At 38.7% G+C, this 25,203-nt stretch overlaps 2 protein-coding genes across 2 annotated transcripts in view; one reads left to right on the top strand and one right to left on the bottom strand.

Moving 5' to 3' along the window:
• The window catches only part of lyrm9 (LYR motif containing 9), a 28,315-nt gene extending 3,329 nt beyond the window's left edge, over positions 1-24,986 (bottom strand). Inside the window, exon 1 of the mRNA XM_079354427.1 lies at positions 24,804-24,986. The gene's annotated coding sequence lies outside the window, so the exon portion shown is untranslated. The remainder of the gene's footprint in view (positions 1-24,803) is intronic.
• On the top strand, positions 142-23,879 carry LOC306830034 (alpha-2-macroglobulin-P-like; the record flags this gene model as incomplete). The annotated part of the gene is made up of 36 exons (XM_079353251.1): positions 142-218; positions 3,069-3,249; positions 3,489-3,645; positions 4,000-4,052; positions 4,682-4,702; positions 4,876-5,041; positions 5,124-5,208; positions 5,308-5,422; positions 5,565-5,682; positions 5,755-5,864; positions 5,952-6,116; positions 7,731-7,964; positions 9,243-9,306; positions 9,585-9,730; positions 10,451-10,600; positions 11,649-11,780; positions 14,352-14,442; positions 14,567-14,669; positions 15,622-15,847; positions 16,119-16,245; positions 16,466-16,587; positions 16,671-16,722; positions 17,135-17,218; positions 17,431-17,607; positions 17,985-18,060; positions 18,232-18,385; positions 18,512-18,586; positions 19,137-19,299; positions 19,626-19,813; positions 20,759-20,971; positions 21,210-21,322; positions 21,424-21,514; positions 22,292-22,360; positions 22,440-22,545; positions 23,095-23,136; positions 23,797-23,879. The coding sequence occupies 35 exons, from the start codon at positions 142-144 to the stop codon at positions 23,133-23,135; spliced, it is 4,245 nt and encodes a 1,414-aa protein (XP_079209377.1). The 3' UTR covers position 23,136; positions 23,797-23,879.
• Positions 24,987-25,203: the final 217 nt, after the last annotated feature.

Genomic DNA, 25,203 nt, shown 5'->3' with positions numbered 1-25,203 from the left:
TCAGACTCTAAAGCTTATTTGCATATGTCACCAAAATAACCAACAAATGTGTAAGAGTGTGTGTTTGTGTAATGGGTGAACATGGGCAGGGCTTTAGAGACTATTTAACTGAAGAGGCTGTGATGTTCACCACACACAGTCATGGGTCATTCTGGGATTCGGAAGTGGACTCTGTATGTCTGCCTGAGCTGGATGTTTGTGCAGGCGGTAGCAGAACCGTAAGTTAGTTGAACTGTTAAATAATGTGTGTTAGCTCTGACTTTTCCAGAGGATGATGGAGTAACGAGCAGTTCAGGGTGGGGAACAGTGTTGGAGGGATGGTGACCTAAATATCACTTGAAAAGTAGTTTCATTATAATTTGCTGTGGCTTCATGGTAAAATGACTATGCTCATATGTAAAAGTTCAAAGTGAAGTATTTGGACCTCTTATGGAGTTTGGGGCTGGATTTGTTACAATGAGCCCTATACAGCGGTCGGACTAATTTTGCAAAGATCACTATAACTCAGAATATGTATAGGCGACTGTATGATTAAAAACAAATCAAATAAACTACAGGTACTGACAACTTTATGTTAACAGTAAAAACACCAGGTGAGGCGTAAATCATTACTCTATCCTTGCATCACATGATAAAGATCTATTCCAGAGATTACTTACTTTTATATGTAGGCTATAGTGCTGCTTGGGGTTATTCTACCTGTCCTGGGGTCAGTGCTTTAATAATACAAAACACAGAGAGAAAGAGAGAGAAAGAGAGAGACTTTAGGTGTTTTTGTGTCATGCCACAGCACAGCTTGCGCTTGTTAAGGTTCATTACCAACAAACCTTCTCATAGTAATATGTTATAACAAACACTTTATCTTTAATGAAAACAGTCACCTTCGGCTGTTTTAGTGCCAGGCATTGCGTTGCGCACTGGGGTCTGATAAGCTCCATTTTGAGATCCACTTTCTCAACTGAGTCAACTCCGTAAAACAACTTAAACTAATATGAGCTCGGCAGTCATCTGTTTAGTGTCCGTACCATCATAATCTATCGCTGTCACTGATTTTTTTTATGCGCCAAGAATCTGTGCCATCTCCGTGCGCAATGCAAGTATTTTAGCGCTGCTCCTCGACTAAACCAGCTGACCTTATGATCGGACAGCCTGTGATATTGTTTTCGGATAACAAGGAAATCTTAAGTTATAATGATTTGAGTTACAGTCGGATGAGAGCTGGTGGTAAAAGCGCAACAGCAGGCTACTCTATAAGTGATGTCACGCTGAAAATGAAAAGTGATCATCAGCACACTTTCTCCTCTGGGTGACCTAAAAAATAACCGTTTGTAAATAAAATCAGTTAATATTAATTTAAACAAATGTTTTTTTTTTAGTTTAGTTTTTTTAACCATAGCCAGAGGTGAAATAAATCGGGAGATGCATCGGGCTCAACGCGGGTGTCCGCAGCTTACAGATGTGTGGAGACGGTCTGGGCCGTTATGCATTAAGCAGTCCGTAGCTCTGATATTCTGGCAACATCTGCTGACGTAACGCAGGAGCAGCTAATACGCTTTTTTATGTTAGCTACTCCCTGCTGAGAGGATAACTTGAAAGTGCCATGTTTAATTAATATTCGTATCATATTTGTGCATATTTTCGTAAGATTAATGTATTTTGTACATTGTCCCTGACAAATAAACTAATAAACTAAACTAATTATCTTTTACGTTGCAAAATGTACAGTTTTGCACTCTTGTGAAACTATGTATGACAAATATTTAATTTACAAAAAAACCTCTCCTCTTGCCTGCCAAGTGGAACTTGCTGGCGGGCCTTGAGTTTGCTACGTGATTTAGACCATAAAATCTAGACTAGTTTACAACAACCAAATCTATAGCTTTGTACTTTTGAGAGCTTGGCCAGATTTTTATTTTAGGATAACTTAATCCTCAATTTATTTATAAAAAAAAAAAAGAAGTTCATTGGATTGAATGTACACCTGTAGGCTACACTGGAGCACAATTTGAATTTTGTTCTTGTTATATTGAAAGTTCTTTTCAGCAAAACTTTTACATGTTCTTTTGGAGTTGCCTTGCTAATTGAGTAATCTTGAACCCACAACGACTTCACACGTTTCTGCCTGATGGACACAGCTTTCTCTCATTGTACAACAAGTGAAGCCAAAATACCCTCATGGTGGTTCCTGTTTTTAAACTGTCTGTTCCTTGTGTCTGCACTGAACTCAGAAAAAAAAGCGTTCAGTTTTCCCTCAACTTGGAACTTTCTCCAAAGTGACTTGAAAATGGTGGACCTTATTGCACTGAAAGCCTTTGGCTCAATCTTAAACAACAAAAAATGCGAGACACTTGGACAGTGCCTGTGTGTCTGATTTGTAATCTGTCATCACGACAATGCACTTTATCTGTAAATCGATCTGTTTATTTCAATCGTTGTTTTTCTTAACTTATTCTCTAAATTCTCTTATGCTCTATAGTTTTTAAATCATGGTCTTTTTATCATGACGTGAGCTGCTGCCCTCTTTTGGCCAGATCACCCTTGTGAAAGATCTTGATCTCAATTGGCTAATAACCTGGTAAAAGTTAAATAAAAATAAAAATGACTTTATACCCCTTTATAAAGCTTTACATAACCAATTTCATTAAAACTAAACTATCAGAAAAAGAAACATTTACACATGATGAGATATAACTACAATTTTGGAAACCAGTTTTGATTTTATATATATATATATAGGAGAAGTATTTTAGTCTTCTAAGCTCCTCCTGTTAACACAGAGGAGGTTGAGCTCATCACAGATCTAAATGTTTTGGCTTCACTTTTGAGGAACTATTATGTTCATCTTTTTTATACAGTCCATGGTTGTATCAAAAATATGTCTTCAATTTGTACATTTTTTTAGAAGGCATATTTCTTTGAGATTTCTGTGTTATGTAGGTTCTCCTTTACTGCTAGTATCTCCTTTTAAGTTATCCAGTCTTATATTTGAGTACAATCTTTTGGGTTGCAGCTCCTTCTTTTTCAGAGTCTGTGGATTTAATGTGTATTGCATTTTTTTGTTCCTCCAGGCAGTACCTGGTAGCTGTACCTGCAGTGTTAGAAGCTGGGGCTGAGACCCAATACTGCCTGAGTCTTCTGCAGCCCGATGAGCCTCTGGTCATCACCGTCATGCTGCGCCATGATGAAGAGGAGACAGTCCTCCTAAAGAAGACATCCAGCGTGGAATTACATGAATGCTATAAGTTCCAGGTCAACTCTTCAACCCGTTTGTTTAAGTACACTTTAAGACAGTTTCTATTAGACCTTCTTCCAGCCGACCTATTAGGTCACATACGACAAATATTCAAGCAGAAAAATGGTTGCATCTCAAATTCTGAAAACATGGCTATCTTAACAGCTCTATTTATTTATGCTATGCTCCATAGAAACTGATGTATGGTATTGTTTCCTTTGAATCACTTTTTCTGGTCTCTTTATTTTTGCTGCAGGCTCCTTTTGTGAAGAATCTTAAGTATTACGGTTTCAAGGTGAAGGTTGAAGGTGATGAATTCTTCTCAGAAGAAACCAGGATTGTCACGGTCCAAGCCTACGAACAGATGACGTTCGTCCAAACAGATAAACCGCTCTACCTTCCAGGACAAACAGGTAACAAGAGCCCAGCAGAGGGGATCATTAAGGAGGGGAGCGGCAATTTAATAACTCTTTTCATTTATAAAGCACCTTAAAAAAACAAGAGTTTACAAAGTGATTTGAAAAGCGAGCCAAGCAAATCAGGAAATAAAGCCCATATCAAAAAAAGCCAATGAGATGGATGGATGCTGAAGTTGGAGTGATGTGTCACACACACACACACACACACACACGCACACGCACACGCACACGCACACGCACACGCACACACTCTCTCTCTCTCTCTCTCTGCACACATTAATGTCTGAGGCCGGTAAGCATGTTTAGTGTGCTTTGATTGTTCCGTTTCCCCTTTTGCATTCTCTGCAGTGCATTTCAGAGTGTTCACCCTGGACAACATGTTCAGACCTGCTGATGAGCTGGTGAGTGTTTGAACTTTCTGCTCTTTGCGTTCTTTTGGACCTGATTTTATTCAAACAGAGAGTGCTGTGTAAGGTCTTTTTATACATTTGCAGATGCTCAGACCTACTTACTCTCACATTGTCTGCAGAGAATCCAGTTTAAAGTTTAAGAAACCTTTATCTAAAAAAAAGAAAATCAGAGAAATAAATCTTGGTTTTTGGAACCAGCTTTGGAAGCTTAACTTTTTGTTTGACATTTATACAAATTAAGTCTTTATTGTATTCTGATATTTTGACTCTATTTTTTTTACAAAGTTCAACAGTTTCTTGTCCTCAAATTTCTAAGAAGTTAAGCGTCATGAAAGAGCCTTTTTTTATTGTTATTATTATTATTATTATTATTATTGATGTCTGGTCCTAATGCTGTTTTGTATAGGAGTTTGTATTTAATGATGCATCTTTATGAAGCAGTGCCTACCAACTGATTTTACTAGTGTAAACTCAAAGTAATTCATCTTTAACACCAAACAAGCGTCTAAAGAATTGGACCCGTTTACTGCTAACTGTAGTAGCAGTATCATTGTAATACGCACATGCACATTTAAATCATTTTCTTGTTGGTAACTTCACTCTTTACATTTTTTTTACAGTACAACACCATCGAAATAAAGGTAAGATCAAATCAAACTTGCTGTAGTCTTTGTTTGACATGCAGAATTGGCAAACATTCAAATCATGTGAAACTTGTAAGATTTAAAAATTCATAACAAATGTTGACTGTAACCACCACTGTCACCCTGCCACAAACAAACAGTGAACAACGCTCTTTAAATGTATTGAACAGGATTCAAACCAAAACCGGCTTGGGCAGTGGCTGGACACAATGTCTCATGGAAAAATATTGCAGCTGTCTTATTCCTTGAACTCTGCGACTCGTGAAGGAACATGGACAGTTGAAGTTAGGATTGGTGAAAGACTTGTATCTCACTACTTCCAGGTGAAGAAATATGGTGAGTGACACCAACTACAATGACAAATTAAGCATCACTTTTTAAATCAACAGAAGATCCTGAAAAAAGATTTTGTTTTCAGTTTTGCCAAAATTTGAAGTAAAAATAAAAGCCTTAGATGAAATAAGCATTGGACAGGAGGAAATCGAAGTGGAAGTCTGTGCAAAGTGAGTAAAATACACTTCAACTTGTCATATATGACTAAAAAAATGGGGGAAGTTTTCTTGACTACACATCAATTTCCTTCAAACTTCCCATCCCATCAGATACACATATGGACAACCTGTGCCAGGAAGTGTTTCGTTTGAGACTCGCCGACCTCTGAATCGTGGCAATGAACTGAATGTCACAACAGAGCTGTTCTATAAGGAGACTAAGAAGGTGCACTGACAGCTTCACAAGAAAAAAATTTTTTAATACTGAAATCAACATGTGTGTAAAGCTTTGGTTAAATCAGTCAATTTAGTGGGTAAATGGTTATTCTTAGTGATAACGACAACGCTATGTTTCATTGTGTGTATAGACAGAAAAGAACGGCTGTGCCAGGTTTCATTTTGATATGTCAACCTTCACAAAACTGGAACCAGAGGCATTGCAGGATAAACTGGTAATTCAAGTCGTAGTGGAAGAGGAGGGAACAGGTAAGCTCCGTCATTGTATTTTCAAAAATGATTTTGCATTATATGGTTGTTTGATGACTTCCTTTCTTGCAGGTATTAAAAAGTTCGCGTTGAAAATAATGACACTTTCTTATTTGGTTGGAAAGCTGTTCTTTATTGACACACCCGAGTTTTATAATAAAGGATCAATAGTAGAAGGAAAAGTAAGAAAATAATGATTATTTTTATATTTTCCTTTTGATGAATACACAACTACTGTATTTTAAAAAACACATTTTGTCTCACTCCAGGTTAAAATGGTCACCTTTAAAGATGAACCTGTTCCTAACATGCCGGTTTATTTGTTCCATAATACTTGGAAGAAAGATCTGCTTCAGAAACTCACGACTGACAGCAATGGTATCGCCCCTTTCACACTAAATATGACCAACTTTTGGGACTTTATCTTCCTTTCTGTAAGTGTGAAAAAACAACAAGGACAATGAAGTATCAAAATCTGAAAGATTCATAAACTTTGGAAGTTTTTTTTTTTTTTAAAATATGACCCTATTTACATTTTCTTTGGTTCTTATTGATAGATATAAAAAGTGGAGTCAACATGAGCCAGTAGCTCTGAAGCAGGCTATAATGGCTCCAAACCTGTATTCAATGGCAAAATATCTCGGTTTGCGTAATCAAAAATGGCTGTTATTGAAAGAAATGTCTAATGGGTAGAGTTCAAACCATATTCTAGTTTTGTTGTTGTGTTTTTGACACCAAAAGATTCAAATTCAGATAATAATCACGCCTCACAACACAATAATTGCAGTTTGGTAACTCCTAATGGAAGGGTTAAAAAGGCGACATAATGCGTACCTCTGAGAGCCTCTAAAGACTTGGGTATGACAAAGATTTTTTTACAAATACTCACCTACTGTGAGTGGGAAAAGTTTCCTTTTCCAATAACAATCTCTATGAGCAGTTCCAGTCCGGTTTCCGCCCCATCACAGCACTGAAACTGCCCTACTCAAAATAACCAACGACCTCCCGATGTCAGCAGACTCTGGAACCCTATCCATCCTCATCGACCTGACTGCGGCTATTGATACACTCTCCCATTCCATCCTCCTCCATAGACTGGCATCCATTGGTTTTTCTGGTAGACCCCTGGACTGGTTTTCTTCCCATCTCGTCAGCCGCACTCAGTTCATTCAGTTAAAAACATTCACATCCCAGCTTTCCCCACTCTCCTCCGGTGTTCCCCCAGGCTTCGTCCTTGGTCCAATCCTCTTTATCTTCTCCCTTCTCCCCCTTGGCCATATATTCCAAAAACGCAACATTCACTTCAACTGTTATGCGGACGACACCCAGCTCTACCTCGCCCCTCCTTACCTCACTGGACTCCTTCACATAAACACACCCATCGGACCCTCAGATCATCTTCTTCCCTCAGCCTCCTCATCCCTCCTGCCCGCTTGATCACCATGGGGTCCAGATCCTTCAGCCGCTCAGCCCCCCACCTCTGGAACTCCCTCACACCTGACATCCGTTACAGTGACTCTCGAACAACAGACTTGAAATCGTCTCAAAACCCACCTGTTCAAACAATCCTACTCAATCTGATTTCCATCCATTTCACTCCTATCTCCTTTTAACTTTTTATTTTTACGTTTTATTGTTTTTTTAAAACCTTGCATGTAAGGTGTCCTTGGGTTTTTAAAAAGGTGCCCTCAAATGAAATGTATTATTATTATTATTCAACTGTTTCTTACCACCTCTACAGTCTGTAACTACAGTTGTGCTATTGGTCAAAAGTCAATGGCCTGTAGGCTGAATGAATTTAGTCCAAATGATGAGCGAATCAAGAGGGGATGTCACGACACCTGTCAATCATTTACACTACAGTGAATAGAAGAGGATTGCATAGTAGTGGCTTCCATATGAATGTGATGATTTTGCTAGTTTAAACTCCTATTTAACCAAATACATAATGAACTATTACATATTAACAATAATAAGCATTAGCTATGATAGATTACTTCAAACACTGTTAGCTTAATTACTAATATAACTTATTTTCTACTACCCAGGCTGACCTAAATGAAGTCCCACAGGAGGTCCATACTATAGGCAAAGGTCCATACTATGTGACTGGACGTCACTTTCTTTCTGTGGTGTCGCCGTCTTTCCCTGACACTCAATCATCCAGCTCATTGAAGGTGAAGAAAAAGGAGGATAGTCTTCCCTGTGACAAAGAGGACAACTTTTCCATCTTCTACACTTTTGTGGGAGATCCCCGAAGTGCAGTGGATGTGATGTATCTGGTGAGAGTTGACAAAATGTGTGACATTGCAAAAGCTTGGCTATAGAAGATATATATTCTATGTGGCCTCATGTAGCAGCTCTGTCATGACACAGAGCTGTGTCTGCGTGTTGTTTCTCAAGTTATGGTATAAAGTCCAAACTAAACCCTGTGTGTTTCAGGAGATAATGAAGCATGTCAAGTGTGACATCACTAGCATGTAGGCGTCGCTCCATTTGTGTCATTGTTTGTTTACGTTGCATGAATGTCAGATATATCTGAACTTTAAGAGCGTTACTTCCAAACTAAAACTGAAATATTGTTGCAGAAAAGATGTTTTAACTTCATGTGACCAATCAGTGAGAATCATTTTTCTTCTTTCAGTGTTTTTTTTTCCAGTTCTGCATCTCGCCTCTTACAGCTGAAAATAACATTTGTTTGATGTTAATCCACCAACAGAAACACATATAGATGACATATGATACACTGTCTGTAAATGAGGTGATAACTAAAGTCTACACCCTTAATCTACAGCTTGTGTGAAATCCCATCATCAAGTGTTAAAATGTTCAGGTAATTTAAAAGTATTCTGTTTTTGGAGGGATGAACTGATATGATCTCTGCCCAGGGAAAATGAATGCAGGAGTGCAAAACAAAGTCAGACATTTCTGAGGGATGCATTCTACTAAACTGTGTAAAACCCTCTGCTCGTCCTCATCCTCCAAGTTATCCATCCTTCAAAACCATCACGATGACAACTGTATTTTATAAAAGGACTTTACCCCTATACTAGGAGCTAGCTTTGAGGTTTAAGTTGTAAGTTCTGTCTATGTTAGAAACTAACTCAACAAGTGCCACAGCTTAAATGTTAGTAGAGCATAAACTCTGTCCTGAATTGTAAATGACACTCAAACTAGGCTATGTTTGAACGTGCACACCGCATCAACCCAGTAATGGAGAACACAGAATATTACAGAGCTTATTATGTTATTAAATTTGTCAACAACAGGAATTATAAGGTCTTGTAAAGAACAGCAGAGAGATATATGAAGTGTTTTATCAGTAATACCAAGGACCTGTGCCTTATTTAAAAACACAAATCTAATTGGTGGAAAAAAAACCCCCACTTACTCTACATCAAGGTTGATCTAAAACTCATGAAGGTGAATTCACTGGGACACTTACAATAGGCTGTATTGGAGCCATATTGGTAATTGTTTTGCTGTCAGAAAGAAAAAGAAAAAAAATCAATGCTTAAGACTTATTTACGATTTTAACAAGATTCTATTACATTCTCTAGGTTTTATCCAGAGGAAACATTTTCATGCAAGGACATCAAAAGGTGCAAGTTCAAAATGAATCAGGTGAGTAAAGAGGATTTGTACAAATGAGAATCATTTCCTTGAATAATTATAAATTCAAACAGAATTAAAAAAAAAATAATAATAGAAAAACTTCCATTTTGAAATACCATTCTATTGCCAATTTAAGAACAATTAAAATATTTTGTCCTATTCTTTGTGAATAACAGGTATGACAATGGGAAGACTAACTCAGATTAATTATGTCTAATTATGTATTTTGGTTGAGTTTGGATTTGTTTTGGGTTAATACATAATAAAAATGGTCTCTTCTTTTTCAGTGACTGAGGGGAGGATCAACTTTACACTGAAAGTGACTCCAGATTTAGCACCGGAGTTTCAGGTTGTGGCGTACACGGTCCTCCACTATGAGATTGTGATTGCTGACAGTGCTAACTTCAAAACCGAGAAATGCTTCAGCAACAAGGTCAGAGTAAAAATTAAAAGGGTTTGGAATTTATTACAGCTTTACAAAACATCTACATGCTAAGATGTTAGAATTGCGGTCTAATACACAATGGCTACATTGTTAATTGTAAGTGAAAACACATTAAAGCAGAAATAAAGTATATCCTCTGTACAAGCCTCTTTGAGTCCTGACCGTCGTCTATGAGTGAGAGTGAGTCTCACTTGCTGTGTTGTTGTCAGAGCCATGTTTACATGGATGGAACAGCCAATCAACAGAAGGAAGAATAACATAGCCTACTCAATGCTTATTTGGATGCCACAGAAGCGTTTATAGATCATTCTGTGTCAATTTACATACAATGTAAAGCTAAGCACTAACTTATGTGCGCTAACATTAACCTGCTAAGAAAAACATGCAGGTCAGAGGCAACTGCAGCTCTTGCACTTGATGAATGCACAAGGGAGTCATGAGGGTTTGGCGTATGGAGGAGAGAGGCCAAACTGCAGTTTGTTTTGTTTTCATGCTGGTGCTCAAGGGCAACATCTGCTGGACCAAAAAGTCACGCATTCATCCTTAAAATACTGTATTTCGAGATAAAAAAAAGTGTCTGTTTTCAGTTTAAACACAGCAGTAATCAATTCAGACCTTTGGCTATATAACTGAGTGTGTGTGTGTGTGTGTGTGTGTGTGTGTGTGTGTGTGTGTGTGTGTGTGTGTGTGTGTGTGTGTGTGTGTCAGGTATCCTTATCGTTTTCTCCAATCTCAGCATTACCAGGAGAGGGAACCACCCTTCAGGTGTCGGCCAATCCGGGCTCTCTGTGTGGTGTGACTGCTGTTGACCGTAGCATCTGTATCTATCAGCCAGGGCAGACTCTGGATGCAGAGAAGGTTGGCTGTTTTTAGCAAAATTGGATTGTTTTGTGATTTTCTTTTCTATTTTCCGCTTGAATAAAAAAGGGAAACATACTTCAGTATGCAGGCAATTAAACTTAAATCTCAGTGCTTCATAATCATGACACTGACAGATAGATTGGATCAGCGTCAGAAGTATAGTGGGCGTTGTGCTGGACCATTGTTGTGAAGTGGTAGCTGAACCTGAGGTAAAAAAAATCCTCCGATTGATGATTGGTCGTTCATCGTTCCAACTCACCTAGAGTCAACAGCTATGCTTTCTGACTAAAAGACAATGCAGGTACAAGTGGCTGAAATAAACTCCTTGCTGACGATGGATGTGCTCAGTTTAGAGATTGGGTGAGGAGCTCAGACATTAGGGGGAGCTCTGAGTAGAGTCGCTATTCCTTTGCAATGAAAGGAGCCAGTAGAGCTGGTTTGGGCATCTTATTAGGATGCCTCCTGAAAGCCTCCGTTTAGAGGTTTTCCAGGCACGCTAAACTGGGAGCGCACCCCATGGGAAGATCCAATGATTGCTGGAGAGATTATAAATCCTGTCTAGCCTGTGAACACCTCAGAGTCCCCAAAGAGAAGCAGAAAAATGTTTCTAGGGAAGTCTGGGATGAGCGGAAGAAAATGGATGGCTGGACAGAAATTTAAGATATTTACAATCTGTGTAATATGTGTTTTGGTTTATGTTGTTCATGTCTGTCACAAAAATATATTTCTCACCAAAGTGGGCATGTCATGACACATGTCAATCATTCACACTATAGAAGTAAATGGAAGAGGAGATGCGTTCAATTACAGATGTTTCCATTCTTAATCGTACATGAAGGGGGGGGGGGGGGGGGGGGGTCGCCTTGATGGTCCATTTATCTCAGCCGTCCCCTCGACTCAGTTATTAAATATGAGCATTATATCATTTGGTGACTCTATTGAACTGTTTGGAAATACAACAACATAACTAATATGTATTTATTTTTATTTTGTGATGATATTGAATACATTTAAATTCTTAAAGTCTTCACTCTAATTATTTCAGATATTTAATCGTTTGCCTGTCAAAGATCATTACATTCCTGAGCCTGAAGAGTGTATGTTTGTGAAACGTATCAGATCTACACACAGACGCCGTGGACGGAGCAGTGAAGATGGAGGGGATGAAGTTTTTAAGGTAAGTCTTTTCATCAAACCTTTCTCAACATATTTCTGACATCATTCTGTGAACATGTAATAGAATGAGTTGAATTACTAAACTACATAATTGACTATATTTACATAGCAGCGTTGTCCCTCTGGTGTCCTCTCTCAAAGAGGGAAGCACAAACCCTGGGTTATCAAATAACATTGTTAAAAACTCCAGCTATTCATAAAAGCTAACATTAGCAGTCAGCCAATTACTTCTTAACATTAACCTGAGGTGGCTAACATGATGAGCAGGAAATCATATTGTACGTTTTAACACTTTGTTGGGGTAATACTAGCAAGGAAGAGCCCTGACTTCTGTGGACATTTTTGAAAAGCAGCTGAAGATCTGTTCAGACGTGCCTTTGTCTAATCTGTCTGTATATTTATTGTCACTGTTTTGTATAAACTGTTTTATTTTCTGATTGTGAAGCACTTTGTGATGTTTTCTGTTCTTGAAAGGTGCTATATAAATAAACTTACTTTAATACTAAGCTAGCTTTCTAGCCATTATCTAATTGTAGTTGAAGGCTTTTTACACATTTGTTGTCAAAGCTTAAACTATGGCTGTGGATCCCTTTTTGTATTTAATATCACCTGTTGTGTCAGTACCTAACAGGGTCCAAAATTAACCACTCACCAATAGTGAGTAATAATCCCATCTTTTTTTTCTCTCATTAATTTTACTCCAAAAACACTTTTAAATAATGAAGCATATCAATCCAAGCCCTTTGTGAAAACAGTATTTGAGCCTCCCACTCTACGCTTGGCATCAGAGTAAAACTGCCACCCTATATAAGGGAAACCATTTTTTTGGAATTTGTCCTGCACAGAAAGCATAAAAAAACACTATACAAACAAACATATACAGGACAGCACATAAAACACACAATGATGGATTTCATCAACGACAATAAAGTGTAGATTGCCAAGTTCTTTCTGTGTGGTCAGAGCTTATCTAGCAGCTGAATACTAGATGCACAAAGGAAGCAATGACTCTTTCAGGCCTCATCCTGGACATCGGGTTCCTGTCCCTTGAATTCAGGATTTCATAGTCAGATGGGCGCAGAGAGTCAGCTCTGATCTTGATGGCTAAATTCAATGTACCGGTCTGTCAGGTAAGAAATGCAGCACATTTGCTTCCCAGTTCAAGATTCAAGATTTCTTTATTTAGTCCCGAAGGAAATTTGCCTTGGACGTACAGGCTGCTGCATAACACGACAGAATAGAAAAATACAGTAAAACAGTGCATAGCACACAAGTGCCGACAGTGCATACCTACATACATACATGGCATTCCTTTACAGGAACAGAAACCTCTACTTACGGCCTGAGTTCAACAGAGAAACGAATAGTGGGATAAATGAAAATTTATACCTGTTCAAATATCTTTTCTTCAGTTATCTTGTTCTCTAGTTGAACAGCCTGTTCTTATTTTGTACAGACAATGCTCCTCCCCAACACCGATACAAAAGGTCAACACACTTTCAGACATAAAGTCTTGGGAAATTATTTCAGCATAGCTCTGTCAACATTAAAATTTCTCAGTTTCCTCAAAAAAAAAAAAAAAGGCATTGTTGAACCTTTCCAAATATTACATTTGTCAGGTTTTTGTCATTATTGTGCCGTGATACTTATCTTTTTACAATTTCAATTTCGTTGTCCCTGATATTTACAGGGGATAGATAACTGTCTACTAAAATCAATAATCATTTCTTTTGTTTTTAAAGTCAATGACTGATCATAGCACCAGTTGTAAAAGTTATCTGATCCATCCTCACCCTGTAATTGGTTTCATTGTCGCTCAAAGATCTATCAGAGCAACATCATCTGCAAATGTAATTAATTTACACTTATCCTGATGACTTGTACAGTCATTGGTATATAAAGTGAACAACAAAGGTGAGAGGACGCACCCTTGTGGTACCCCAGTGTCAGTGCCGATTACTAAATGTGTTTCCCAATTGGATGATAAATTGTTTTCTTTCAGACAGGAAGTTACAGATACAGGGTGTGGTTAACTCCCATACTACAAAGCTTCACTGCCAATAGCTCTTCTTGAACAGTGTCAAAGGTGGATGATGGTGTTTGCAATGTTTATAAAATTAGTTAAGAAATGCAGCTGTTGCATCCTCAACGTCCCGCTTTGCTCAGTTTACAAGTTGTAAGGGATCCATGTGACTTTGTTTCAGACCTTCATCGGATCTTTTTTTTTTTTTTTTTTACATTTTCCATGATTTGGAATTAATTATGAATTTAATGAAGTTTGAAAAAAAACAACTTACTGACGGATTTCCTTCCATTAATCTTGGAAAAGGTAAATGTTACTTTAATAGAAGTGCCATCTTTTCTCCAGTCTGCCTCTGGCTCCAATGAGGATTGACTGTCTGTCTCATAAGAAGTTGTTTATGTCATTGGCAAACCCAGTTGTATAAGAAGCATTATTCTGCTGAGTGTTCAAGCCAACCATTTTTTTTTATTCTGTGCCCATTGACATATTGTAGGTAAATACTGCTCAGCATTGCACTGACATTTTCCTTTGCTTTGTCTGTTTATCCAGAGTTTGAGACTGAAGATTGTAACAAATATGTTTACCAAGATGCCTAGATGTTTGAACTTCATGGGGAAACAATATTACAATCCAGTGTCGGGTGAGGTTTTTATTTGACTCTGTACAGCTTGTCAGCAAAGTGAAGACTTTACAAACATCAGTTTAGGGAACTTTGAAGTACAAGTGTGATCTCTGACTTGGGTTAAATGTTCTTCTGTCCTCAGGCGCTATGGGACCAGCAGGTGCAAGTAGAACGGGCAAAGAAGTAATCACGTCAATCCGCACTTTCTTTCCTGAAACTTGGATATGGAAACTGGTGGAAGTTGGGTGAGTTTCTGTTAGAGCCTCTTTATTGGACAGATCAATGTGTTTTTTTAATTAAGGGTATTTAGTTTAAATTTCAGGAAAGGAAACCTCATAATAACTTAATTCCTTCAGATTGTAAAGTCATGAAGTAACCGATAAATCAAACCGTAAATGTAGTTTATATTGTCAAATGTTACCGTCATGGGGATGTTGAAAATATGTTTATCAATGAGCAAATGTATTCTCAGAGAGAAAGCTAGCAAAGCTGAGCCGTGCCTACTGTCAGTAAAATAATTAAAGTAGTGAACTTCTGACTTTAGAAGCAGATTGAAAACAGCTTTAAAATAATATTTAATAACAATTAATAAAAATACAAATTGTGTTCATAAAATAGATTGTGGAAAACAAAATGGGGTACATGCATTAAACGGAGCAAAGCAACTAATAATACTGGGGAAAGAGACTTTGTGCCATTTCAGATTTCAATGTCTGAGAACAACACAATTAGAATAAATAAGATAAAGATGTCATTTATTAAAAAGACATTAGGAAAGAAAAACCTCAAAATCAATATCTAAAAGCCAAATGATACAAGATTTTAAAAGTGACTTATAATGTAAACAAACTAAATAATATTTATCAAATAATTCACTAAGATCATATGTCTGGACTCTGAAGCAAATCTCCACAGTTCTCAAATCTCTGATACGTGTGCTTTTTTTCTTGGAAGTATTTTTTAAAATAATCCTGACGACAAACAGAGCAGGACTCGTAACGATTTTAGGTGTTGGTTTTTCCAGTAAGAAAACTTAACATTACTTAAAACTTAACATGAAACCAATTCTTTTCTTGTCTCTCAAGTTCAAACAAGAAATGCATAACAAGTATTTCCCCTCCAGAGGATTTACCAAGTCTAAATTAAAATGTTGCTCTCATGTTTCTTACATAATGTGTTTATGCGTCTCTCGCCCAGAGAGTCTGGATCGACGGATTTGTCGCTCCCTGTCCCGGACACCATCACCACCTGGGAGACGGAGGCTTTCTGTTTGTCCCCTCAGGGATTCGGCTTGGCTCCGAGGGAGACGCTCACAGCCTTCCAGCCTTTCTTCCTAGAGCTCGCCCTGCCTTACTCCATCATTCGAGGGGAGCAGTTTGATCTGAAGGCGACTGTGTTCAACTTCCTGTCCAGCTGCATCATGGTAATCATGCTTATTTTTCACTTTGGGCTAGTTTTCTTAGACCTGGTTTCTTGTCAATTTAATCATTTAAATGATTATAACGGCCTCCCTAATTCCTGCTCACTTTTTAAAGCAAGTGTGCAACTTTTTGATCCAGTAGATGTTCTTGAGGACCAGCAGCCAAAAAAAAAAGAAAACATAATTAGTCTGATTAGGCAAACACTAGTCTGAGTTGTGTGCAGACACATTTTGTTTTGGTAACCTAACAAATTGAAGATATTCCTTTTGACAGGTCACTGTGACTCCAGCTGCCTCAACAGATTTCACCCTCACCCCGCTCGTTGGTCAACAGTACACATCCTGTCTCTGTGCTCAAGAACAAAAAACTTTCAGATGGACTATGTCCCCTTCGGTCTTAGGTATGAGAGACACATTTATGTTTATATACGTTTTTTATAACTTTATAAACTAACCAGCTGTTAAAGTATTTTGTGGTTCACATCTTGGTAAATATTGACAAATTATTTCATCACAAAGTACAGTCTTAATGACAACCACATAGGAACAAAGTTATGACACAGTCTTGAGTATTAGCTAAAGCTGTTGTGAATTAATGTTAACTTGTTTTGTTTCTTTTAGGGGTTGTGAATGTGACTATGTCTGCTGAGGCGGTGGCCTCCCATGTGTCATGTGACAATGAGATTGTTAGCGTGCCAGACAGAGGTCGTATCGATGTGGTCACACGAACCCTCATCGTGAAGGTAGTTTTGTTAACCTGAAATCAAATTTGTTAAAGAATAACATGAAAATGTTAAGGTGCATATTTAGGTCTATCTTCTTTCAGGCTGAAGGAACAGAGAGGACACAAACCTACAACTGGCTGCTCTGTCCAAATGGTCCGTACACTTCAGATCAGTTTTTAATCGACCGCTCTGCTCGTGTGAAAGCCACTTGTGTTCTTTTTGTGACTTTTATATCTTACTGTGCCTTTTGTATCTCTTTTGCAATGAGGTCAGTTTGATTTTATGTGTAACTTACTGTCCTCCTAGTGTACCATTGCAGAGCCTCATTTACAAATTCACATCTGGCCTAACGCTTCAAACGATCATTTGCACTAAATATTGATCTGTAAACTGTATTTTTGTCTTTAAATGTATGATCATTTAGAAATGTTGTAAGTTCTAAGAGACTCAAATGACGTCTTCAAAATGCTTCCGACAACATATTATTCATCATTTATGTATTAGGGCCTTGGCCTCTGCAGCAGCTCTTTAAATTGTGTTTGAATTTGTGGAAATCTTTTCCCAGGGAAGGTTCTTACAGAAGATGTAGAGCTACAGCTACCTGACAGAGTCATCGATGGATCTGCCCGAGCTTCCCTGTCTGTGCTGGGTAAATTTAATTTAAATTATGTAGGTTAGAGTTAAGGTAAATTAAAGTTTAGGTTTGATCTTAAAAAAAACCAAAAAATGATAAATCCTTTTTGAAGCTCCACAATAAGATTAAAATATATAAAGGTGTATAGGATCATTCAGTGGCTATGATATTGGACCCTATCTGTTAATTTAAAGATTGAGCCGATCAAAGATAGCGTGTCTGTTAAGGTGACATCCTGGGCCGGGCCCTGAAGAACATGGATGGACTACTGAAGATGCCTTATGGATCTGGGGAGCAGAACATGGCTCTTCTGGCCCCCAACATCTATATCCTTGAGTACCTGAAGAACACTCAGCAGCTGACCCCGGCTATCAAGGACAAGGCTGTGAACTTTCTGATAAATGGTAGGAATCTGTGAGCTTCATCTTGCAGAAAAAAACTTATTTTGAAAAAAAAACAATTGCATGCTACATTCATAATTTTCCACATTATTAACAGCTGCTGTATACTGCAGTGGAGAAGGTTCAGTGTTATTTAAATATAACAGAAACGTAAAGAAATTGAGAGTTTTGCAAGATGTAGAACAATCGGGCAATGAGTGATGGCTTATTTTCTGACTTGGGTAGCAGCCGAGTACACAAGTGAGCCTGGTAAGCTAATGAGAAGGGAGTGGTTAGCAGGGTGAGAGGAAATGTAAGAGCAGGTGGACATTGGAGCAGAACTACTGTATGACACTATACATATCACCTTTTGATTTAACTGGTTTTATTATTTTGTACAGGCTACCAGAAGCAGCTCAACTACAAGCACAAGGATGGTGCTTACAGTACGTTTGGAATAGGAGAGGGAAACACCTGGTGAGAGTATAACACACTCCTAATAAAGTCCATCTGTTGACAAACACAACTTGAACATTGTTCCAGCATCGAGTCAAGCTGTAGCCTATCAGGCAGCAGTACAAACACAGTATTTCTGCATCACAGTGACACGCTCAGCTTTTTGTCTGCTCTTATTGAACTCATCCACAGGTTGACTGCTTTCGTGCTGAGATCCTTTGTTAAAGCGAGTTCGTTTGTCTTCATTGACTCTAAAATCATTGAAGAGTCCAGGACTTGGATCGAGAGTAAACAACAAAAAAGTGGCTGTTTCAAACAGGGGAAACTGTTTAACAACAAGATGAAGGTCAAGTCCTCGAGAGTCTGAATTAAATCAGTTAGTTTTATTTTTAAAGGAGGACCTTGTTTTCTGTGTTCTCCTGATTTTGAACAATGCCTTTCTTAAATGCCTGCTGTTTATTCTTCTCTACAGGGCGGTGTGTCTGATGAAGTGACTCTCAGTGCTTATATTACTGCGTCCTTCTTGGAAATGAACATACCAGGAACTGTAAGAAACCCTAATTTTTATTAACTCATGTTATCGTGAACAGAATGTTAATTATCATCATCCTGCAACAATATGTTGAACTATTATATTTTGAACCTGCACGGCTGAAATAAAGATCCACTGTATCTGTGCTGAAGTAGGATTGAAGGCTTGATTAAAGTAGATGTAGCTTCAGTGTCCAAAGATATTCATTTGTGCGCTACATTTTTGGACTGATTTTTTTTTAATGAGTACGTGGAGCAGCAGGATGCATCCGAACCAGTCAAAAGAGCTTATGGCGTTAGTGTCCCATGCCTTTGTGAGAACCTGTTACCCTGCACAGCTGAGTCAGCTGATAATAGAACTCATTTTTGGTTTCCTGTTATACAGCCACACTTTTATCAAGCAGTGGAGTTGCCCCTTATGGGACTTTTGAAGGATTTTTTTTATGAGACACTTTGGTGTTGGCTTCACTTTTAATGAGTTCAGAGTTATGATTTATGTAAAAACTAAATAGCTACAGTGTGTTCATGACATTATTTATTTTATATGTGCCTTATTTATTTTACAGGCTCCTGTCGTACAAAGAAGCTTGTTCTGCCTCAGGAAGTCCGTGGGAAACCTGAGCAACACCTACACCACGGCTCTGCTGGCGTATGTCTTCACCCTGGCAGGAGACATGCAGACCCGCGCGCTCCTTCTGAAGCACCTCGACACAGTGGCTATAAAGCAAGGCGAGTCATCAACCTGAAACACAGATCACGACTCAGTCCTGCACGAAGTTTAGATTGAGGAAATGCACGCGAGGTCAAACGAAGTGGGTTGTTGACAACCCACCCTTTTTTTCTCACATGCATCAACACATACGTCACTAACTTCTATTACAAGGTCTCCATTGTAATTGTGTTTCGGCACGGATTTACAAAGTTGTTTGCATAATGAAACAGCAATCCACCTGCCTTAATCACAACCACACAGTCAAATTAACTAGTAGGACAGTGTTAAGTCCTCATACTTGAGCAGTAGTCAGAATCCTCTCTGTGTTGATGCTATTTAACAGGGGATATCCTTCACTGGTCTCAGGATGAGGAAGATACAGCAGACCCTCTGTCTGTGGAGATTAGCTCTTATGTGCTTCTGGCCATACTCAGTGCATCTCCCTCTGCTGAGGACCTGGGATACTCCTTCAGCATCGTCAGATGGCTGACAGGACAGCAGAACCAGCACGGAGGCTTCTCTTCTACACAGGTACATCCCAAGCACGACAGGCACACCAGCAGGTGAACATTTTCACTCAGGTCATTGTATTGTTAAAACTCTTTTAACAGTTTGTTTTCCTCAAGTGGGTTTTCACGTTTCATCTTTTTAAGCCCCCGAGGGCTTTTTCAGCATCAAGACAGGACATTTGGGTCAAAATCCACAATACACTGCCCATGGGGGGAAATTCACACAAACTGAAATTAGCTTTAAATTAAATATTTTAGATTCAGACAACTGTTTGTATCCACAAGGACATTTTTTACAGTGTGCTCATTAGAAACAAACTTCAAACAGGAGAACATCAGGAACAACAAATAAATCAATGTGGCCCCACAAACGCGACACACGAGGGCCGGGCAAAGATGCGTTTAAAACAATTACTAAAAATTGGGAGATAAAGAATTTTTTGAGGCTTCATTACGTGACTATTTTCAGAGAATGTTTCTTAATGCTACAGCCATCAGGACCACACGTATAAATCACTTAGTGGTTAAACAAGGGCAAAGATGAAATAATAGAATCAAGTTTTACATCTGATTGACTGTTGAGGTTTAGCAGCCTGATGGCTGAAGGAATGAAGAGGACCTTTAAAGCATCACTGCACAGAAAATGATCATGTTGGGAAATTATTTTCTAATTGACATTAACAATCTGGTGAAATATTTTATGGTAACAAAACATGTTTTGTTAAAGCCCTTTATACATCTATGTTGTGGTGATTCAATAATTCAGGTGAAAAACAAACTAATATGTTAACTATCAACATAAGTGCTGTTTTATTTGAACAGCCCACGTTTTAAGACGTGTTTTTTTAATCTTGTCAGAATCCATCCCTCAGGGGTTTTAGCTAATCCAATTTAAAAGTTTGGGTTTCCCGTTATAATCTTAATGTTTATTGACTCATATTCAAGATGCGTCTTTTGTGTGTTGAAGGACACTGTGGTGGCTCTGCAGGCTCTGTCTCTGTACTCCACTAAAGTGTTCAGGGCTGAAGGTTCCAGCACGGTGACAGTTCAGGCTCCCAGCAGCCAGCTGTCATTTGTCGTGAACCCTCACAACAAACTGCTCTACCAGGAGAAGGCGCTGATGGACATGACAGGAAAGTACAGCCTGGAAGTGAAGGGAACTGCCTGTGCTTCAGTACAGGTGATTGGCTGCATGCATGAATATAGAGAACTAAATATAATGATACAAAGCTTAATGCAAATGGGTGAAGTATCCCTTTAAATTGGCACTGGATTTGAATCCGATCACAGCCGTTTGCTGCATGTCATCCTCTACATGCTGCCCTTCAGCTGTCCTATCCAATAAAAGCAAACAAGGCCCCAAAACACAGAAAAAAGGTGAACATCAAAATCCTCCTGTTAAACTTTTTCTTTTCTAGATTTCTCTTCAGTACAACATCCGGCCTCCTCCACCGGTCTCTTCTCTCCGAGTGCACGCTGGTCTGAATGCTAACTGCACAAGCAAATCTTACAGATTCATTCTGAGGTCCTTGTAAGTAACAGTAACACTTGGACTGCATTCAGTGAACGCGAGCTACTCCCTTGCTGTAGATTTTAGAGAAGCTAACTAAGTTACTCTGGGGTTAATTTCAGACATCATGGAAAGGAAATGAAGACGAACATGGTAATAATGGACATCAAAATACCCTCTGGATTTATCCCAGATGCAGAGTCTTTAAGGATGGTGAGTCATTACTTTAACATAAAGCTGTTGATGTGATTATGATGGTGATACCAGCCAGTAGGTCACTCCCCTCTGACTTCCTCCTTTGAGTGGGAAGCTTGAATGTTTACTCAATGCTCTACTGCTATACTCAAGGACTCACCTTTTAGTTTCTCGACTGCTTCTTTAAAGTCACAACTTCAGCTATTAGTTAAAACCAAACTGGGTTTTGGGAGCCAAAAGACCCCAATATTTGGAGGAGATGGTCTTGCTAAAGAGGAGTGTGGAGTTTGCAAAGTCGTCAAAGCTAAACAGTCAATACAGTAGTCGTCTAGAGTAAACATTGAACAGGCTTTGATACATCTGACGCAGAGCTGGCTATGTCAATGCACTCAGAAACCTTTTGTGGGCACCAAAGAACATGCAGTGGCTTTAATAATTCTTTAATTATTAATTTGTGCAGTCGAGTGTTATATTTTATAAGAAGTATTTAAAAAAAGACAAGACTAGATTATACTGTAGTAGTAAAGTAGTTCAGAAAAAAGAGTCACACTTAAGGGAAAAGAGATCAGAATACAGGATGTTGTCGAGCAGTAGATAACCGGTAATCAGATATGTTGTTTAACTAGAAATATGGCCTACGTTTCTCCTAATTTTTTTCAAGTGGTAAAATAATTACAACTTGTCAGATTCCCCACATGTGAACTATTTAGAAGAATGTGATAACAGATGTCAAGCTGAGCTGAGTGTGCCGTTGGGGGAAAATGACCACAGCTGTAATATGTTGTCTCCTCACAGATCAAAGAGTCTGAGCTGGTGGATCATCTTGAATATATTGGAGATCGTGTTATCATTTATATACGGGAGGTAAGAGCGACAACACAGAGGAACATTACTAGAGGTTCTCCGATCCAGATGTGTTACTGATCGTCTTTTCTTCCCACAGTTGCTTAAAAATGTTGTCATGATCCACTTTCTAAATCTCAAACATGTGCTGCCAGTGCACAACCTGAAGCCAGCTTTGGTGAAGATCTACGACTACTACCAGCCAAGTAAGGCACACACTGAGTCCTGATGTCCATTCAGGCGGGGCTGGGGAATAAAACAATCATGACAGGGATACTTTGTCAATAACTATGACACACTTTGATGAACGAGTTTGCTCGATATAAACTGATGATTTGCGATGGTTATTACAAAATGCAGAAGTTGTATTAAAATGTAACAATAAGCTGTATTATGTAATAACTAACCAGGAAGCATGTCTTCATTCATAGAAATTAACATGTAACACTATTCTGATGATTGATGTATTCGAGCATGAGTCGTACTGCCTCTGATCAGTTTTAAAAGATAAGTCAGTGTCTTAACATCGTAACTCCTGCTGGTCAGAACGACATCCGGTGTCACTGTGTTCACACAGACGCTGTGGTACACAATAGTGTTTCATTTTTAATAGTATATGATCTTATTTAAATCCAGCATCAAGTTTTCTAAGTAGTAGTTTGTTTTATGCATACGAAGAGACAACAATGAGTTTACAAATAAACTTGCTGTTGGAGCTTCAACTGCATCTGTTCAAACTTTTCTTTTGCTTTCAGGTTACAGCGCTGAGTTTGAGTATGTGCCCCCCTGTGCTTAAGGTAACAATTAAAACCCCTTCTTTTACTTTTAAAAGAACTGAGTTCATCTTTTAGCCACATTAAAGCCCTTCTATGGACGTGTCAATTAAATTTGCATCGGCTACATACTCTGTTATACTCACTGTGGATGGCTGTTCACAGTCCGTCTTTATACATTGTCATTGTCATCATGGATTAAGAATGAATTTATTTGGCCCAGTCAGCTTGAGCCCTTTGTAGAGAAACCTCTCCGACTGTTAGCACTGAAGCTAAGCTATTCATTGCAGCAGTCAGGGACGTTATACCAATTAATTTCATAATTTCAGATTACACAGACATTAAAATATATGACTATGTGGGGGCACTAGTGGTACTAGTGGCACTAGTGGTCTGGCCTAGTGGTTAGTGTGCGTGCCCCATGTACGGAGGTGGTGCTCCTCCAAGCAGGAGTCCCCGCTTCGAGTCCAATCTGTGGCCCCATTCCACTCTGTCCTGGACTTCCATCTGTATCTACTGTCCAATCAATATATGAAAGGCATAAAGAGACCAAAAATAAATCTTTAAAAAGACATTAAAATTTAAATGTGCACAAAGTTTTTTCAGCATATGACTCCAACTAGGAATTTATAAATATGTATACTGCGTTTTCTCAATTAATCTTACTGTTTTTTTCCCCTGCAGATTGAAGAGTTAAGGTCATTACCACCAAAAGCTTGTGGATTGTTTATTAAATTTATTGATTCTCATTAAATCTCTACTGTGTATATTTCTGTCAGTCTCTGTTTCCTTGAAGGTTTACCTGAGCCAACAATTATGAGCATGATTGATCTCTTCCACAGTAAACACACAATCCTCAATACAATGAGTTTTGTTTTTTTAATCCATGTGGTCAAATTCATATTTGGCTGATGTCAGGGTCAGAAAGCCGTCTCATTTTCTTACACCCTGGCAACACTATGCTTATAGATTCATAGACAATTACACTCATCAAATAGAAATTTGCTACAATAACTCTTCTGTCATGTAACTGTCCACAAGTAAGTATATACAGGATTGCCAGATCTGACAAAACAAACCCCAAATTTGCCACAAACCAGCTAATAAAGCTAACCCCAAAAAACAGCCTAAAGCCAGAAGTTAAAATAAGCCAATAAAACTTCATACTTTTTCCTCTCTCCCTGCCAGACAACATAAATGAACAGTTAGTTTAATTAACATGTATTTGAATCATTCATTTCTACTGAAACACCTTAAAATGTTTCTTTGCTGCATTTCCTGACTTACACACACACAAAAATACAAGTAAACACAATAGGTTGTGGACAACTTTGCTTCTTCCATCACTAGTTTAGATGATGGGAGCATGGGAAATTGCAGACCTGGCAACCCTAACATACTTTTATACCAATTATGTACGTGCAAGTTCAGAAAAAAAGAAAAAATGCACTGCAACCCTTTTGACTATCCAATGGCAGAGCTCGCCAACAAGCTGTCATGGGCGGTGTTGGAACCCATGTGCAGCACACAGGAGCGACAATGCAGTGATCAGTTTAACTTCAACAGATACATCTGGAACTTTTAAAGTCCTTGAATTAAGTCAGGAGAAGTGGAAGGCAGGTTGCAGAACCTGTGTCGAACAGCAAGTGTTTGAGCAACATAAATCAGCAGATCTAAATGATAAAACTCACTCTGTAGAAGCTGATGCAGGGGGATACCAAACAGCCCAGGGAAGAGGCCAACAGAACTCATGGTCAGGGTCGAAGGCTGAGTGAGCGCAACAAACCCGGCTGGTAAGGGTCTGCAACGGGTGGTCCAAGGGAAAGTGCTGGAAAGTCTTGCATCAAGGGATAACTGATCTAGCAGCTTCTGGGACAACAGGAGAGGTTTTTGTACTGGCTTGATTGCAGATGGGAAGCAGCTGCGTGCACAGGTGAATTGAGTTGGCTGATGAGGTGGGCGTGGCTAGCTGGCTCTGCTCCAGGCAGGTGAGCAGAGGAGAACAACTGTGACACAAGCAGCATACAATAAAAGTTGTTTTATAAGAAGTCAAATAATACATAAAATACAACTAAGATTAAATCTTGTGAT

This window comes from Symphodus melops (genome assembly GCF_947650265.1).
Source record: "Symphodus melops genome assembly, chromosome: 10".
NCBI classification, from domain to species: domain Eukaryota; kingdom Metazoa; phylum Chordata; class Actinopteri; order Labriformes; family Labridae; genus Symphodus; species Symphodus melops.
Note: the sequence above shows the minus strand (reverse complement) of the source record. Positions and strands in the feature narration are given on the sequence as shown.